This window comes from Berghia stephanieae, chromosome 6 (assembly GCF_034508935.2).
Source record: "Berghia stephanieae isolate SIO BIC M18660-M18661 chromosome 6, UCSD_Bste_1.3, whole genome shotgun sequence".
Lineage (NCBI taxonomy): Eukaryota > Metazoa > Mollusca > Gastropoda > Nudibranchia > Aeolidiidae > Berghia > Berghia stephanieae.
In genome coordinates this window covers 28,498,391-28,517,488 of record NC_088365.1, presented here as the reverse complement: position 1 = coordinate 28,517,488, position 19,098 = coordinate 28,498,391, and the positions used below count along the sequence as shown (strand labels likewise).

The 19,098-nt window shown below is 34.3% G+C and overlaps 1 protein-coding gene across 3 annotated transcripts in view; it reads right to left on the bottom strand.

Annotated features, from left to right (window-relative positions):
* The window catches only part of LOC144974793 (glycerate kinase-like), a 20,577-nt gene continuing 1,479 nt past the window's right edge, over positions 1–19,098 (bottom strand). The window contains exons 2-7 of one of the 3 annotated variants that reach the window (XM_078918060.1): positions 7,621–7,772; positions 6,435–7,003; positions 4,894–5,099; positions 4,117–4,268; positions 1,540–1,715; positions 1–977 (exon numbers count right to left, since the gene is read on the bottom strand). In XM_078918060.1, the coding sequence (XP_078774186.1) occupies positions 30–977; positions 1,540–1,715; positions 4,117–4,268; positions 4,894–5,099; positions 6,435–6,992 (2,040 nt within the window). In that variant the 5' untranslated portion in view covers positions 6,993–7,003; positions 7,621–7,772 and the 3' untranslated portion in view covers positions 1–29. Of the gene's footprint in view, positions 978–1,539; positions 1,716–4,116; positions 4,269–4,893; positions 5,100–6,434; positions 7,004–7,620; positions 7,773–11,222; positions 13,983–14,601; positions 14,781–15,092; positions 15,245–16,489; positions 17,070–19,098 lie in introns of those variants that run through there. The other 2 variants (XM_078918056.1, XM_078918057.1) reach the window with 2 other exon arrangements.

The following is a 19,098-nucleotide window of genomic DNA, read 5'->3' as shown; positions in this document are numbered from 1 at the left end:
TTTTGAGAATGTAGAGTATTATATTGGACTCATGTCGGACGTTTGATCATCAACAACTGCAGGTCCATCACATTGGTCCCAGTAAGCCCTGTGTTGACAAGACCAACGCCATCAGCCCAGCTGTTTAACAGGGTGAAGCTATCATTATTATCTAAATACAATCTAGGATTCAACCCCATGCGGTTGACACTCCCTACAAAATGTAACCCTACAACCCCTCCTGCTGCAGGAGTGGGCCCATCCTGGCCATCTGTACCTGCTGATAAAAACACAACTTGAGGGGTTTTGTCGTTTGAATTCCAATTGCCTCTTAATTCCTTAAATATTTTATCAAGCTCTAACCCTGCAGAAGTTGCCATTTCTTGGTTCCTGCCTCCTCTTCCTGTACCTGACACAGTCACAGTGGTCTCCCCACCTGCTACAATGCAGATGCCTTGAGATGCCATCTTGGAATTCTCCACATGGAAGACAATCTCATCCAGCTTGTTATCTGATAATTTATACTTTGAAGTCAGACGTTTTCTAATCTCTTTGATGTCTGCACTATTATCATCCAGCACAACAATGTGCTTAACAATAAATAGAGCCAACTCTGCAAACATCTTCCCTATTTCCTTTGCTTCTCCTTCTAACTCTGTGCTTAAGACAAAAGGACTGTATCCCATTTTACAACTCTCTTGACATGCTCGTTCACATGCAATCTTGTTAGATCCAATTAACATATTTTTAACATGGCTCATTTCTAAAGATTTTGGCATTTTGCTAAGGGAGTCACTATTTTCAACTCTACCAATATTCACAGACTTAGACTTTTCTTTCAGGAAATCTTTGACAGTTTTCGGCACTTTGTCAGCAATGTTGAGTTGTGTGAAAAGGGAGAGACAGCTTTCAGGAGTTGAGGTGTCAGCCACAGTTGGTGCACTGGCTATAAAATCAAGATGGTCTCCTACAATGTCAGACAGAATCAGAGAAACAACCTGAGGAAAAGAAATAAAAACATAAAATAGGATATCAAGCATAAAGCAAAGAGATTGATTGAACAGACTCTAGAAATTACATTTCCTTAAGATACCTTCTTTTCTTTTTCTTTCTTTTTAAATGATGCCCAACAAAGGGAATATTATGAACAAAAACTCTTTGACACATAATAAATCCTCTCTACCTTAGTGTGTCATGTTTGCAAACACAATGTGACGCTTCATTTTTTTATTGATTAAATATATTGAATTTATAACAAGCAATTCATTTCTACTTTCTTAAAGTATAGCGCGTGCAACTCACTTTATCGTTATATTTATTTGTTTATCAGTTTATTATCTACTCATTTATTACTCATTTATTTATCTATCTATCTATTTCATTTATAACTTTTTTTTCGTGAAAAAAAAAAGGTTAAATTATTATTAAAAGCGGAGATTTTTAACAATGAGGTGGCCATTGCATATTGTTTATTGATTAACAGAAGAAAAAATAACGCATATTCTTCCTTGATTAAACACCATAATAGCAAAAAAGCACTGAACATTTCCATGACATTACCTGTGCAGGATAAGCCAATGTTGCAAGACCTCCACCCTTCAAGAAATCCAATTGTTTCCGAACTGTGTTGAGTTGGCTGATAGTAGCACCACCTCTTGACATTTGACTAGTTACTGACAACAGGTCACTTAGCGTTATCGGTGGGTCTGGGGCGGGGAGCAGAGCAGATCCCCCTCCTAGTAGGAAAATGACAAATGATAAAAGTCACACAAACAAACAAAATATTTATCATAATTTGGGTTTCAACCAAACATTTTTTAAAAAACACATTAAAAACAAAAATCAAACAAAAATTCACTAAAAATTATTCAGAATAGAAGTTTCATTTACTTGATCGAAAAAAGTAAATAAATATAAAACTTATATGCACCTTTACCTAAAGCATCTCAACAGTAATGCTGCGCACTACTTAACAAAGCTTTCTCGATTCTGTCAGCTTTTTATGTCACTAGATTCCCATGCCATAAAATACAAGTCACCTTTATAAGAACTTTTTGTACTAGCACATTTACAACATTTCTCACTGTATATAGTCAGATAACTAAGTAGCAACTACTCATTCAGACGTATGTCCCATATCACATAAAAGAATGCAATGAAATAAATTGCAAATGACTACTCATTCAATTGGAGGAATAACAGATGCAAACATATATAACATTTAGAATGGTTACCTCATCATGAAGTAAAAAAAAAATAATAATCATGAGCTTTTATATAAGGCAATACCCACTAAACGTGGTGAAAGCGCTTTACAAGAGGTCCCTAGCCAACAGCAATACTTAACATGTGGAACGAGACATGAAACCTGTTAGGCGATAATACAATATATTTTTTCTGTTAGCCAATATTACCCAAAAAAATTTCGGAGAAAACAACGCTGTTAACAGCCAGGTACTCATTTTACACCTGAGGACAATGAGAGAATGTGAGACTATGATTCGTTTAGAGTGGGAATGGAATCTAGGACCTTCTGATTTGAAAGCGAGTGTCATACCACAAAACCAAAAAGCTGCACAAGACAACCTTGGGCTAAAATAATAATTTCTCGAGATACAATAAAATACAAACTAGATAGTCAGAGGATCAAACTTTTAATATGCGACTATATGGTCTTGTCGTATCGGAAGGTCCTGTCTGGGTTCGTGCCCCACTCTTAAGCAGTACATAGTTGAGTCACAGTCACAGGAAAAGGCACTTTATTCACATTCTCTCACTGAACTCAGATGTAAAATGAGTACCAGGCTGTTAACAGTGTTGTCTCTGTTGGAAAAAAAAAAATTATATATCGCCTGACAGGCCCCATGTCTTGTCCTACAGAGTAAGTGTTGCTGTTGGCCAGGGACCTTTTGTAAAGCACTTTGATCACATTTAGTGGATATTGTGCTTTATAAAAGCACAAGGTTTTTAATATTCCTCCATATAACATTAACAACTGCCTTCACTCATTTTTCTCAGTCTAACGCAAAATCACTAAAGGAGATTAAATATGGATTCATCATTATAAACTGGAATCCAAGCTATAGAGATAGGAAGGCCAGATCCATTATCTCCAAAGCCTGAGAAATGTTGATCTGATAAATCAGCTGAAAAAATCATCACAACCATGTGTTCAGACATTCCTGGTGTAATCCTCACTGATTTTTTACCTTCATCAACGACTTTTAATTCAGAAATTCATATTGAGACATTGGAATGGCTTAAAGCAAGGATATTTTCAACATGTTAGGCCTCACTTGGAAATGGATTAGGTGGTACTCAACCATTAAAATGCGTGTCCCCCACCAGTGTTCACAAAAGGGAGATAATTGACTCTTTTGAGTGGATATCAATCTTATGCTTCTTATTTGACATCATCTGACTTTGATTGTTTTGGGGTTTTTTTAATATTGCAAGGTTAACATTTTGAAGACAAAGCCATCAAAGCTATTGAAAATGATGCAGGCTATGTGATTTTGAGGTATGACAAAATTGGATTGGAAGGTCCTGGATTAGAGCCTCGCTCGCGCATAGTTGAGTCCTTGGAAAAGGCTCTTTACTCACATTCTATGGATGTACTCAGGTGTAAAATGGGTACTTGGCTGTTAACAGCCTGTTTCTGTTGGAAAAAATTGTAATATTGCCAAACAGGCATCATGTCTCTTTCTACATGTTACATGTTGCTGTTGGTCAGGGACCCTTTGTAAACTGCTTTGAGCATGTTTAGAGGATATTGCGCTAATATAAAAGCTCAAGCTCTAAACGAGCAGCCTGTAACCTTTTTACAATGTCAGTATGTGTGACATTACCAGGAGGTGGACAGTAACAATTCAGCAAATTGTCGACTTTATTGAGGAATAAGACCTCATATCTGAGATCCTTTGCTTCAATTTAAGTTATGATACAAATCATGTCAAATCTTATTTGAGCTACACACCCACCCAATAGCATTAGTTTTGGACTGCTCCTTGTATAGTATTTAAGATCTGATAAGACTTTAATATGCAGCAAATAAGACCCAAAAAAAATTTTCCAAATCCTTTCTTTGAATGCATAAACAAATACACAATTATTAATAGAGTTCTAAGGGGTAGGCACCTGAAATAAGAACAACCAGAAGATCTCCATTGCCCACAGATCTGGCCAAGTCTGCTATTTCCAAGGCTGCCTCGTGAGCTGGTTGGTCTGGCATGTTGTTTGAGGCTCCTTCTCTTACTTCAATGGGAGAGCTTGGGTCAAGCAGCATTCCTCTGTATCATTATGAGATCAAAGTTGAGGGTTAAATTAGAATTAGAATCATCATGCATTTAAAATGATAGTATCATTTCATTTTTCAGTGCATTAACTCACTCAATCCTATAGATTTTTGCTACTTTCCAAAATTGAAAAAAAAAAAGTATTAAAAATGAGCATGCACATAGTTTTGTTTAACTATAATTAACATGCCAAAACTGCAAACATTTGCTTTGATTCTACGCCTATAATTTTTCTCAGAAAAAATGTAATAAATAGGCATGGGGTAAAAGCAACCCGGGTAAACTACGGATGTAGTCGGTGTTAGGGTTCAGTGTTAATATCAGCAGTATTTTACACACCAACTGACTATCAAGGTATCATCCACTAAAAATAACTTTATTTCTTATTTACGAAAAATTCAGACAGAATAGCGAGGGGGGGGGGGGGATGATAAATATCAATTTAGTGCTTTTATGTGTACAAAATAACTTTTAAAATTATTGGGAACTACATTCTAAAAATCATATCACAACTATAGTTGTTGGCTTTTATCATTTAACAAAGGTAAGGTTTTAAATTTTCATTTAAACTTAATTTGTAATCAAGTAAGTGTACATATGAGGTAAATTCAGCACGTACGTTTTGCCAGCATTACTGAAATCTTTCCTAGTTCCATGAGGAACACTGACCACACCCCTGACAATGTGTTGACCAATCAGATCATCCACGGCTCTTGCCATCCCTAGCACTGCCTTCCCAAAGCCAACCAAATAGACGTTGTGGTTCAGAAGGTACTTCACATTATCAACAGTCATGGCATCCCCACTTGAATCGAGTATCAGATGCTGGAATACAAAAGTAAGCAATATATTACGGAATAGATAATGGAGAGTAAAAATTTAAGAGTGCCTTGGCCTAGGTAATAAAAACAGAGATCCTAGTACAGTGCAGCCTTCAAGAAGTTGACTCGTTTGAAGTTAACACATGACAGTAGTCTTGATTTTTCCTTCTCTGTTATAGTTAACAACTTTCTGATGAAGTTATTGGCTACACCAACGGGAATTTTGCTTTAAGTCAACTCGACACAACTGAGTGGCACCGTGGCACATGGAAGAATTGAGCCACATTTTGAAAGAAAGACGGGGAGAATGACTGAGTTGGGCTTTGCAGGCACCACTCTGCCCATAGGATGTTAATTACCCACACAAAGCTACGATTATTAGTGACTTTGATAATTGGTCAAATTAGTGACTTTGATTGTGTCACAATTGGTCAAATTAGTGACTTTGATTGTGTCACAATTGGTCAAATTAGTGACTTTGATTGTGTCACAATTGGTCAAATAAACATACACATGTCAATAGGTAGGGTAATACTAATACTTAAGTCTAGAATAAAGGGTATTAATATTAAGATGTCAAGGATCAAACTAGCAATTGTGCGGCTATTTGGTCTTGTGGTATGACACTCGCTTTCAGATCAGAAGGTCCTGGGTTCGAGCCTCACTCAGTGCATAGTTGAGTCCTTAGAGAAGGCTCTTTACTCACATTTTCTCACCATACACAGGTGTAAAATGAATACCTGGCCATTAACAGCGTTGTCTCTGTCCGAAAAAAATGTAATATCACCCAACAGGTGTCATGTCCCATCCTAAATGTTAAATGTTGCTGTTGGCCAGGGACCCCTTGTAAAGCGCTTTGAGCATGTTTAGGGGATATTGCGCGATATAAAAAAGCTCAATTGCAACAAACTTTTACTTCCAGTCTCAAGATGTTGACTATAATTATGAGTGGACTGCACTGTACTTGTATCAACAAAAACTAGATCATCATGCTGCTGAAATAACTGGCTAAACCAACATTAATGGAGTAACTGATACAAATCTATAGCAGTTACTGTATAATGTATAAAATATAAAATCAATTACTAAATTGTGAGCCATCATCACATACTTGAAGAAATTGACATCATATTTATGGAGTATGTAATACTCGATTTTCATGCAGGAAATTAATACTTTAAGCAGTGCTCCATAAAATAATTGATTACCATGGTATCACTCATTTAACATATCTTTTATTCCTCGTTTAACAAGTTTCCAGAATGGTGAGAAGAAGCAGGTTGAAAGAAACGTGTCGAGACAGTCAAAACAATTACTAGCAATTCAGTATAAATTTTACCTTGGCAACCATTTCCTTTGGAAGAACTGAGTTCACAGCATGTTTGAAGACTTCTTTGGCATCCTTCATCATGGCCACTTCGCAAGCAGGTAAACCTACTGATGATGACTGCAGGCCACCACTACTTCGTGCTAAATCACCAATTGTTGTTGTTTTTGAAGTAGAACTTTCCAGTTCCATTTTTGAATCACTCTTCAGGTTTCTACTACTCCAAGAATGGAAATATACAGAAAGAGAAGCTCTAGCTTTATTAGAAAAAAATCCCTTACTAAATAAACTACGACAGTCACTGAATCTGTTCTGATTTCTTTCAGATTTTATAAGTCCTGATTTGAATGAATTGAACTGACTATCATTACTTTGGTGAGAAGACCTGGCAGAATTCAAAACGGTATCCAAATGATCTTGAGGATGGATTTGGCCTTTGCAGTTGGTCAGCCCAACACTGTATGGTGCTGTACTTAAAAATTTACAGCTTTTTGTTTGAAAATGCCATCTTACAACTTTGTTGATTTTCCTAGGTAGGTTCAAATGCCTAATACTCAGCAGCGTGTCCATTGGCTTTTTACCTGTGAATTTCAGTTTATAAAGAAGAAAATGTTGTTAGCCTAGGTTTGTTTTTGTCTTTAAGGATTTTAAGACGCGAGCAACACATTTTGGTCATATTAAAAAAGTAAGTATGGTCATATCAGTGGCAGTAAAAACTGGAAGAAAATACAGGATAATCAAAAAATCTAAAGTTACAAGTAAAGCACACAGGAAAAAGTAAGCCAAAGGGGAATGGGTTCAAATCGGGAACAGATGTAGATTCTATAAGCATACCATCAATATACTTAGTTTGAGATCAACTAAAAGTCTCAGCCAGACACTAGCAAAGGATCTCACTGAGAGGAATACACTCAACAAATCAAAAAAAGATAAATATATTAGAGAGATGGGTTACAAGGAAAAAAAAAGTCACCTCCTAAAACTCACACTATACATTTGACTGTTTCCCTCTCAGCCTGGGACTCCGACAAAGGCCAGGACAAAACCATGTAATGTAATCCCATGTCAATATAAAGACTAAAGACAGGTCGGAAAGCAACTCAGAATAAAGATATAGGGGATAGGAGACACAGCAAGTTACCTTCTGCCCACCATGGGATTTGTCTAAGTTTCTGTTGTTTATTTCTATATATCTTACCTTTCAACAGCGATACTGAATTTCATTAAATCATGACGACTCTTCCTGTTATTTATTGCTGTAGACAAAGTCACTTCACCAAGCACATAATTAGTAATGGTACAAGTTAATGTGAATCAGACTTCATTGAAAACTGGGTCAAATTGCAGCTTCTGCAAAGTGAAAAAATTGGTAAATAAAATATGTATGAAGTCAGGTGAGAGCAAAACATCATCCCGCCTGTAAAGGGTAAAGCATCAGACTAACATATGAAACTTAGATATCAAACCTTAACCTTCGTATCAAAATCTATTTTGGCATGGGACTTTGAAGAGGTTATAAAGCAGCCTCTTAGTGTTTAAACTCTGTAGTTAACCAAAACTGCTAAATTTAAATTTGGATGTTTAACAACTCTTGCAACACATAAAGATCATATCAGTAAGCGTTTTAGAAAAAAGAAAGATGATTCACAACACAAAGGAACGGTGAAACACATTTAGATATCAGTACCTGCAACACTCTTTGGTCACAAGTGCATTGAAAAAGGAATGCAAAGGGTTATGGGTCACAAATTAAATCCCAGCAGCAAGCTACTACTGTACGAGGATAAGGTCACCCAATCTTACATAGACGACAGCCTGAAATTCTTGCCAAAGGGGAGACATGCAGACAGTTCATAATACTATACTGTAACACAGTCACTCAAAGGGGTGATTTATTTGGAAAAAAATACCTATTCTCTCTCACAGACGCTCTAAAAAAAAAAAAGAAAAAAACCAAAGGACAGAAAGCCACAGAGAATGGAAGAACAGACTGGGAGGGGGGGGAGAAGAATCAACCAACCAAACACAACTGACAAGTTTTCACTGAGGTCAGAGGTGTGTACCACCAAACAATGAAGTTAAAAATATGATTTACAAGGAAAAAAGACATCTACTACAAAAACAAACAAAAAAAAAACAAAAAACAAACATCCATCATTCCCACTGTGGAAAGTCATGCACTGTGCCCAACCAGTAATAATTGTCTAAATTATCATAAAATGAACAAAACAAAATAAAAATTTGAGGTGAAATATCAATAACTTTACTTGAAAGAAAATTGAAATCGTAATCAAAATCTTGAGGTAATAATTCAATTATATCATAAATCATATCATTATATATATATATAATATATATATATATATATATATATATATATATATATATATATATATATATATATATATATATATATATATATATATATATATATATATATATATAAAATATATCCCATTCCTGACAATGAGTCATTGAGCCAACTAGTCAATAATTTTGACAAGTGGTGGTATGACCACCTGCTGGACATTTTTTTTTTAATCACAGGTTCAAATTCGTTCAATGAGGAGGAACAGTCTGGTTTAATTTTAAAAGTGAGCTTGCCAGAGACCATCCAATGCCTTATACAGATACCGCATGAAATCTTCAAAAGAGAGGCAGACTCCAGAGGTTTGCACACACACACACACACACACACTCTCTCTCTCTCTCTCTCTCTCTCTCTCTCTCTCTCTCTCTCTCTCTCTCTCTCTCTCTCTCTCTCTCTCCCTCCCTCCCTCCCCTCTCTCTCTCTCTCTCTCTCTCTCTCTCTCTCTCTCTCTCTCTCTCTCTCTCTGTATTGCAAAGCTCTTGTAGGTCATACTCAATATGATAAAAAAATACAAAGATGACTAAGGCAAACACTGGATAGTTGTAGGAAATTACTTTGCACATGCTAAAAAAAGCAATTAGTAATAGATAGTATGCACTTGGCTAAGAAGTTCACAACATTGCCATCCGGAAGTATAACGGACCAACACACATATAGTCTGGTTAACACAGTTTGGTGAGATGTACTCATGAACGTGGATGGCTACAAACAATAGCAAAGACCTTATTGACGTCATCTTCGTTCTATCTATAGCAGCCACATGAAATAAACGGTAAAGGCCTAACCAGAGACACCAACTTTAAATTTGGCTCACTAACAGGAGTTTCAGACAACACTCGTAGTAATTTCAATGCCGAAAGAGGAATTTCCGCACACAAGAAAAAGGAATTGGAATTGTATTTACATATTGTATAGTTCTAAATAGATAACTGATTAGAATTATATTATGATACATAAACACATTGTCAAATACAGTCCCAAAGTTTCCTTATTTCAAATGAAGTAAAGCACCAAAACCTAATGCTAGAGATTGTAGTACTGGTGGTAGTGAGGATGATGTGCCTAACACATCCCTTGTTGTTTATCTAACAAATTGCCAACTGCCCTGAAGAAAAGTTTACTAGGTAGTGAGTGATGTTCAAAAAGGAAACTGAAAGGCGCGGCACTGTGGCTGGTAAAAACAGTTTATATATTGTATAGTGTATAATATATATAATATATAATATAATTTCCGCGATTCACTGTGCTCAATGCACTTTAAAATATTTCATTTATTCCCCCAGAAGGCCATATGGAACTAAATTTCTTCTCCATACATCACAGATCCCATTTTGGCCATTCTTTTTAGTACTAGTACTCTTACAACTATAACCATGTTCTCATTCACACCTGAGCAGAGTGGAGTTATAAATAAACGGTGCCTTACCCAATAACACGATGCCAGGGCCAGAGTTCTGTGACCACCAATCTGATCATTGATATCATCAATCAATATCACTTGACTTTGTTACAAGATGTGACACCGTATTGCTGAGCCACCGAAGCAACTCATAGAGACTGCTTTTCAGACTTCACTGTCAGACTCTAAATACCAGAGTCAATATCAAACTATAAGAATATCGACTACAATAAAATATAACTGATTGTACATCATAATCATAGCATAGAAATGGCATTATTACTTGAAATGTATTGAGGATACATAATAATTGTTGAATATCCACAGATCACAGTTTATATACAATATTATGATGTTTTAATTAATGTAATTAAAGTTTGTCATCTCTGTATTAAAACACAAGATAATTTCTGATTTCAGGAAGATCAATACAACTCAAATGTGATCCATTATCCTAAGGTCGTATTAATACAAGGATGGTATGATGGAATAAATTGCACTTTAAGTCATTGAAATTTATATTATTTTGGAATTTTTTTTTCACCTGGACAAATTTTACCTTGTATTTTTTCTCAATAATCAAACTAATAGAAGCCACATCGTTTAGTCTGTATCAGTATCACATTTCCCCTCAATTGTTTTAGGGCTTTTCTCTATCTATTGTATTATGACGAAAAAAAGAGATCATATAACACCAGTTCTCCAGGAATTGCACTGGCTTCCTGTGAAGTATAGGATAGAATTTAAAATATTGTGCTATGTTTTTAGATGTCTGGATGGATTGGCTCCTGAATATTTGCAGGAACTGATTAAAAAATATGAACCCACTCGAAATCTAAGATCATCTCAGTCCCAACTTCTAAAAGTTACCACCTCAAAATCCACTTTCGGTGAAAAAGCCTTTTCATTCATAGCTCCACGCCTATGGAACGCACTTAGTCCTCGGACAAAGTCCTGTGAAAACTTATCATCTTTCAGGAAATGTCTGAAGACTGAGTTGTTCCGCGAGGCTTATTTTTCATGAAATGGATGTTGCTTTGATTCTGTTTTTTGTATGCCTGCTTATTATGTATCATGTAGTGTCGTGATTTTTTATTTTGTTGTTTTTAAACATTTTTATTTTTATTTTTATTATGTAAAGCGCCCCAGAGCACGATTAACGTGGATGTTTAGGCGCTATATAAATTCATTATTTACATTTACATTTATTTACATTCACAAAAGGTCAAACTCTCGCCATAATATCATGCTGGAGTGTTTGGTCACAATAATTTGATGAATAAATATGAATTGAATGAATATCTATACAGTCGAAAGACACAACTCTCAAAGATTATTTAAATTCTTAGGAGATTCTCATCAAAATTAATGGCACGTATTACAAACTTTTACACGCTTGGAATCATTATCAAAAATTATCAAATATTATCAAAAGCAAGGTATACTTTATGAAATTTAGAAAAATATACAGTCAGCTTTAATATAATAGCAGGTTAGTAAGATACTTTTATATATTATTATCTCTCTCAATGATTCCATAAGAAATATTTTCTACTCTGTACATCAACTAAATATCGAGAAAACATTTCAATAGTAAAGATCATACCTGATGGAATTCACAACGCTGCTATTCTACATTCATTCATTTTGCCAAAAGACCAATTCTCATTTCAATTCACATTAGACAATTTTCTTAAATGTCAGTTTTGCAAAGGTATTTTTACAAAGTGTTGTCACCTGTCGGGTACTCTTTTCACAGCTGAGCCAGATGGGCAAACTAGTATAAATTGCCTTACCCAAGGATGCCAGAAATATATTGTACTGGCTTTGCTCAACCAACTGTCATCAATGTCATTTTAACTAGACAGGGGGTGAAATGGCAAAGTGGAAAAGGCATTGCACTATCATGAAACAATCCCTATTGCTCATTTTAAACCACTGCACTGTAGCTAATGCCTGGGTTGTTTCAGACTTTCTTTGAATAAAGAGACCCTTTAAAAAAATTTCTTAATGGGGTGAGTAAGGCAACTTTATTTTCCATTTTCATATTTTACTTCAACAAACGTGTTTTTGGAGACGATTATCTCTCTCTCTCAACTAAAGTTTGTTAAGAATACAGCCAGACTCGTCACCTAGTCATTTTTCCGAGCTAGCCTTGGAAGGAGGCGACAGAATATGGTTAACATGGATAAGACATTGAAATAACACCCACAGGATCCAAGTTTCAGCCCTATTTTTGGCAGGTCATTATTTTTGCTTGTGCAAAAAAGTTTACCTCTGTTTATTCCTTTATAGCACCCCGCTGCAGTTAATGTGGAGTTATTTCATTCTTTCTTCAATTAGACCCATTACAACAAATTTCCTCATGATATATATAATGGGAATATTATTTTTTTTTTACTTAAACTCCATACTATCTTTGAAACAAAAATTGGTATAAATCTTAAAGGAAATACATTCATTGCGGCTGATGAGTTGTTAAATTCAGAAAAGCGCCAAAAATAAGTTTTCAAAAGAATTGTTTTTAAAGTTTTCTTTTACAATGTTTTTCTAAAATTCTGATTTAAAAAATCAACATGAATAAAAAAAATCTAAATATGAACAAACCAGTTAACCAAATAATCTTTTTATACCAACTTCATCAGCATAAGTGACTGGTTGGTTAGTTTCTTAAAAAGAACCTTTCACAGAACACAACCATTTTGACTCATGATCTTGAGATAATCATGGGAACTGTTTTTTGAAGAAGTCTTTAAAAATCTGGACCAAAATAATTAATTTATAAAAATCTGGTCAAGATAAAAAAATAAATTAAATAAAATGACTGTTCAAGTAAACAATAAATGTCTTATTCTGCTGGTCTCTTGACAAGTAAAATAACGATATCCATCACATTAGTTCCTGTCAACTGGGTGTTGATGAGATTCCTGCCCCCATTAACTCTGGAAAAGAGAGAGAAAGAGTCATTGTCAAGGAGATACTTCTCCATGTCAAACCCAGCTTCCTTGACCGCAGACACAAAATCTTGATCTACAACTGCACCTGACATGTGAGTCTGTCCATCATAGCCATCTGTGTCAGCACTTAGGAAAGCCATTCGGGTCTCCGATGAAAATGCGTGATTTTGAAATTCGTGTTTTAATTGAATAGCTGCTGCAAGAGCTGTTTCCATATTTTTACCACCGACTCCTTTCCCATCAACTTGAACAAATGTTTCACCTCCTGAAATTATGCATACATCTTTACTCATATTGTGAGCAGTGTCTACTAGTCGAATAATGTTATTCATCCATTCCTTTTTAATTCCGCCTGAAACTAAGTCCAACTCTAGCCTGGCCAATTCCACATTTGGACCTGCAGATGCATTGCGGTCAAAACACAACATGATAAATTTTGACAGTTTAGCAAAGAGTTTTCCAACTTTGCACGCTTCACCCGACATAACTTTTGTCAACACTAAAGGTAGATAACCCAGATCCATGGCTTTTTCAGCTGCAGCTTCGCAAGCAATTGAATTATTTCCAACAACGTTATTCTGGACACGACCCCACAATTCTTTAAACTCAGCTCTGGAGGTATTTGCGTTCTTTTTCTGAGAGCCAGTAACTGAAAGAGTCTTCTCCTCTTTTTCTAGGTATCTGATGACCGACTTGGGTATTTTGTTCGTAATGTTTAGACGTTGAAAGATCTCAATGCACTGATGAGGTGTAGGGTTGGTAGGGTGGGTTGTACCTCCTGCAATGAGGTCAACAGGGTCTCCAATGATGGATGACAAAATAAGGGAGATCACCTGCAGAGAGAACAATTTTTTTTTTTTTAATTTTAACAAAGATAACATTTCCATATCAATCATATCAGTTTCTGAACACAAATCTATATGCCAGGAGTACAAGGAAAATTTTAATATAAATGATAAAAGATTTCAATGTTGTCTTTTCTAATAAAAATGTATGAAATTTTAAACTTGTTAACTTCTCTTGTATCAAGTGGTTGATCCAGAGATCTAAACAAAACAAAAAAAAATCGATCTATGGGGATTTTTTTTTCCTTAAGTAAATGATACAATACCAGTATTTGTGGAAATAGAGAAAGAAAACTTACTTCCCTTTTTTCAATCAAACAGAAAAAAAGCGATAATCAACCAACTACATTCCGTTGGTGATTTTTTAATTAATTTTTTAAAATCTTCTGTTCTTCTTTTTTTTATTATCATTTTATTTTAATTAAATCAACAATTACAATAGCACAAATTTTACGACTCTGCTACCATTGTGATTAGAAACTAAGTTGGACATCATTTTCGTTTTTAATTGTTTTGTTTTTTTAATTTGTAACTTGTGATTGGAGACGGGAAGGGGTCAGTTTTTGATGAGCTTTCTAGAAAATAAAATATAACTCTCATGACTAACCTTGGCTGGTTTCGCCTCCAAAGCCAGACCACCCCCTTTCAGTACCTCAATATTCTTTCTGACGGTGTTAACATCCTTTATAGATCCCCCCGCATGATGAGACAGGACATGAATTGTCTCCCTCAATTCATCCAGAGTGATAGGAGGTTGAGGGTAAGGACACAAGACTGATCCACCTCCTGAAAAGTTTTACAAAAACTACAGATAGATTTTGACACTAAAAGCCTCACAATTATAATCATGAAAGATATTACTATCATTGTCTTTATTACTTATAATTATTATTATCATTATCAAAAAGTTTTAATAACTTAAAATCATGAAATCAGGATTTCTGATGAAATTTGTGATTATAATGCAACTATCATAACCGAAGCTTTTCAATATAATTGCAACATAACAGAGACATATTCAATTTAAAAAAAAAAATTAATGTTTTTATTATTTCAGTCAAACTTTACCAACAATCAGTCTTTATATATAAACCATACCTGAACATAAGACAATGACTACATCATTTTCAGTCAGATTAGAAACCAGATTACGAATAGCTTTAGCCGCTTCAAAGGCAGATTCGTCCACTCTATTATCACCTGCGCCCTCATACATTTGAATTTTGGTTGACGGTGACAACATGGCATCACTGAGGATTCAAAAGATTGAGAAGGGGAAATAATCAGTAAAATAAACAATTGAATCACCTAAGACTGAAAATGCATCCAAACTTTCTTAAAATAAAGTTCTCTTAATAAATCTATTATTTTCCCTTTTCAACCATAAGAACTCTGAAACACTTTCCAAACATCTACAATGATAATTGGTTGGCACCAAAAAAAAAAAAAAAAAAAAATAGAACCAAAAAAAAAAAAACCCCTTAACTTTCCCATATAAAATAAACACTTATATCATTTGCTTTGTGATATTGACTGCATCAAATAGATTATTACTTCATTCTTACGTAAAACATGTATAAGTCAAAAGAACACAAACAAAAATCTTATGCTAATAATAATAATAAATAATAATAAATAATAATAATAATAATAATAATAATAATAATAATAATAATAATAATAATAATAATAATAATAATAATAATATGATTAATAATAATAATTAATAATAATAATAATAATAATAATAATAATAATAATAATAATAATAATAATAATAATAATAATAATAATAATAATAATAATAATAATAATAATAACAATAATAATCTATTCTTCTAAAAAAAAAGGGTTGTAGGTAAACCCAATGTTAAATTTACACCAACAAGCACAGAATTACTGACAATTCTAATAATAATTTAACTATTTCTTACAGATTGATATACAAGTAACTTGGCAACCTTTCTTAAAGTAAGGGTAATTCTAACACTCGTTGACTCAAATGAATATTAAGAAAATCTGCTGGGCTGTGATGCTCGGTCCTTAATTAGACCTTCGGCCTTGGGAATCAGAAAAAAACCCCTCAAAATTTGGCCGCCCTACCTAACTGATCAAAGTTAAAGGCTCAAAAGATTCGTCTCGATCTATGTTAATTTCCATAATACAGTAGTAAAGCAATTGAAATAGATGAAAGTATGTTCGGGTTCGTAATAACCTTTATTCTCTTTTAATAATAAACTAAACCAATCACTTATCACTGATGTCACGAGACACATAAAGAGTTATCTCTCTTCTTTTGTAAGCCCTGAACTCTAAAAAGTAGGTTATTTAACATTTAAAATTATATTTTCATTTAACAATTATAAATATTTGTCCAAATATATTTCATTTGCCAATTTATTTAGCATTCTTTAAATAATTTGATAATCTTTATATTTTCTACATAATGTCCCACTCATACACACACCACACTTGCTTTTATTTCATAAACTTACTAATTTCCAGTCTCAGCAAGTTGTTTTGGTAATCCCTTGGGAATACTGACTATTCCGGCACAAATATGATGGCCCAGAATGTTTTCCACAACCCTGGCCATTCCAAGCACAGCCTTGCCAAAACCCACCACATAAACATTTCTGTCTAAATGATAAGTTCTGTTGTGCACTCTGAGAGTCGAAGTAGCCTCACTGTAATCCAACACACTTTCAACCATTTGCCTTGGCCGAACAGATCTGACTCCAAATTTGAATATATCCACAGCATGAGGTTTTAGATCAAGTTCTAAGCCTGAATCTTTTTCCTTCTGTAAATCTGATATCCTATGTAATTTTGATGTGGTCATTGAGAAATGTCGACTCAATACAGAATGCTGACAGGCAAGAGTATACATTTGAGGAGAAAAATCTAATGCATTCTTCCTGACATTCACAGATAATTGCCTAATAATTTGAAGTTGACTCCAGATTCTCCAGCAAGGCTTAGCATTAATCAAAGAGGATGTCATTGTTCCAACCTATCACTCAGTAAAACTCCCAAAAATATTCTTGATAAAAAGATTATTCTAGTTGTTGTATTCTGAAAACAAACAAAATTTATTTTTTTTTAATTGTTTTAAAAAACTACTTCTGAAAAAAAAAAAAATTGATAACTTGTATGAGGTCTAAACGTTAATTCTTTGCAGAATTTATCTATTGAAAAAGAATAGAAAGGCAGATTCCAGATATAAAAGGTTTAAAATTTCTTACATAAAAATATAATATAATCAAATGTATGTACTCGTTTGAACATAAATTATTTACCTGCTAGTCAAACAGCAAAAAATGTATTGGCTCCAAACAAAACCTGACGGTGTGAGAGAGGAACAAAATAACCAGCTATAATTTTTTTATGAACTTTAGAACCTAAACATTTAGAAGTTCTTCCTGATTGTTGTAGCAATGAAAGGCATCCAATAATCATTTTTAAATCTGTCTAGCTCATACCACTTATGTGGTGAACCAAAAAAAAAAAAATTTTTAAATCATAATAATACATGTACGAAAGAAAAACAATGCAGTTTACAAATCTAATTTGAAGTGGATCAAAATCTAACAAAGACACTACAATGTCATGACATTGTTATAGAGCTAAATAAGTTATGAGGATTATATGATGGTAAAATAAGGATTTTGATATTCTCCACTGTGGTAAAATTCCCATTGTGGCTAAGGCTGTAGTATGTGAGCTCAAGAGAGGACATGCTCTTTAAAAAAGCATTTCAGCAATCGAGACTTGACAGTCACAAATACAGCGGTGCTTACTTTAAGTCTTGCCCCCGTTTTTGGGTTGTTTTTTTTGTAAACAGACCTGCTATGACAATAACAAGCAATCCAGAAATCAGAAATAATGACACCTCAACCTGAAATTGGAGGCTAAAAGTTGAAATAAAATGCATGCTCTTTCCTCCACGGACACCACAACACACAGAAAGGTGAAATTTTCTGAAGAATTTGCCAAAAGGCGCATTGTCAAAATTTTGACAATGTACCTTTTGACAAATTTTCCCCGAAGATTAAGATTTAACGACTCTGAACATTTTCGGAAGTAAGTCAAAATGGAGCAATTGGTAATTGGATTGTTCCTTTGAAAAACTGTGATTACGAGAGCTTTGTAAGAATGAAAATATATGGTTGCAATGGCGGTTATAATTATAGAGGATAACCAAACCCTAATAGTCTAGTCGTTTATTTCAGTCAACTGTGCGGGAGGAGGAGAATGACGAGAAGAAGAAGAAGAAGAAGAAGAAGAAGAAGAAGAAGAAGAAGAAGAAGAAGAAGAAGAAGAAGAAGAAGAAGAAGAAGAAGAAGGAAAGAAGAAGAAGAAGAAGAAGAAGAGAAGAAGAAGAAGAAGAAGAAGAAGAAGAAGAAGAAGAAGAAGAAGAAGAAGAAGAAGAAGAAGAAGAAGAAGAAGAAGAAGAAGAAGAAGAAGAAGAAGAAGAATTTCCTGAATGAGACTCTGGAGTTTTAACAATATTGTTGTTTAATCTTACGCAAGCCAGGGTAAGAGAAAAAGAGGCGTAAGTTGAGTAAAGGCTGTCATTATCCCCAGACACCTGTCTTACGCTATTGTTACACAAGGAATATAACACCTTTTTGAGTAGGCCTAAAATCTAAAATCTAAAAGTAAAAAATATAATTCTGAGGAATTTGAAAGTCACACTGTTGAAATCAGCTTGACAAAAAGAAGAACATTGGTCCTTATTTCAGAAAAATCGGTTGAAAACCAACTGTTTTACGAATCAATTTGATTTTAAAATTTGCTTTTTGTTTACTTTAGCTTTTTTTAGCAACTTTTTTATTTATCGGCTGATTTTCTTGATTTTTATATCATTCTTTATATCTCAATGAGACGAGATCAGTGATATACTTTTTTTCAAATGTAACTAGAACATAATTTGGCTTTTTTACCTACCAACCGTGCCTGGATAATATATTCAACAACGTGGTGATTGTGACGCACCTATCCGATGAGCGTCTTCCAGTGTTTCAACGATGATTCAATTCATTGTTGACAGCTGTTGACACGTGAGCTGTCAGAAAGACCAATCGTTGAAGGGTCAAGATTC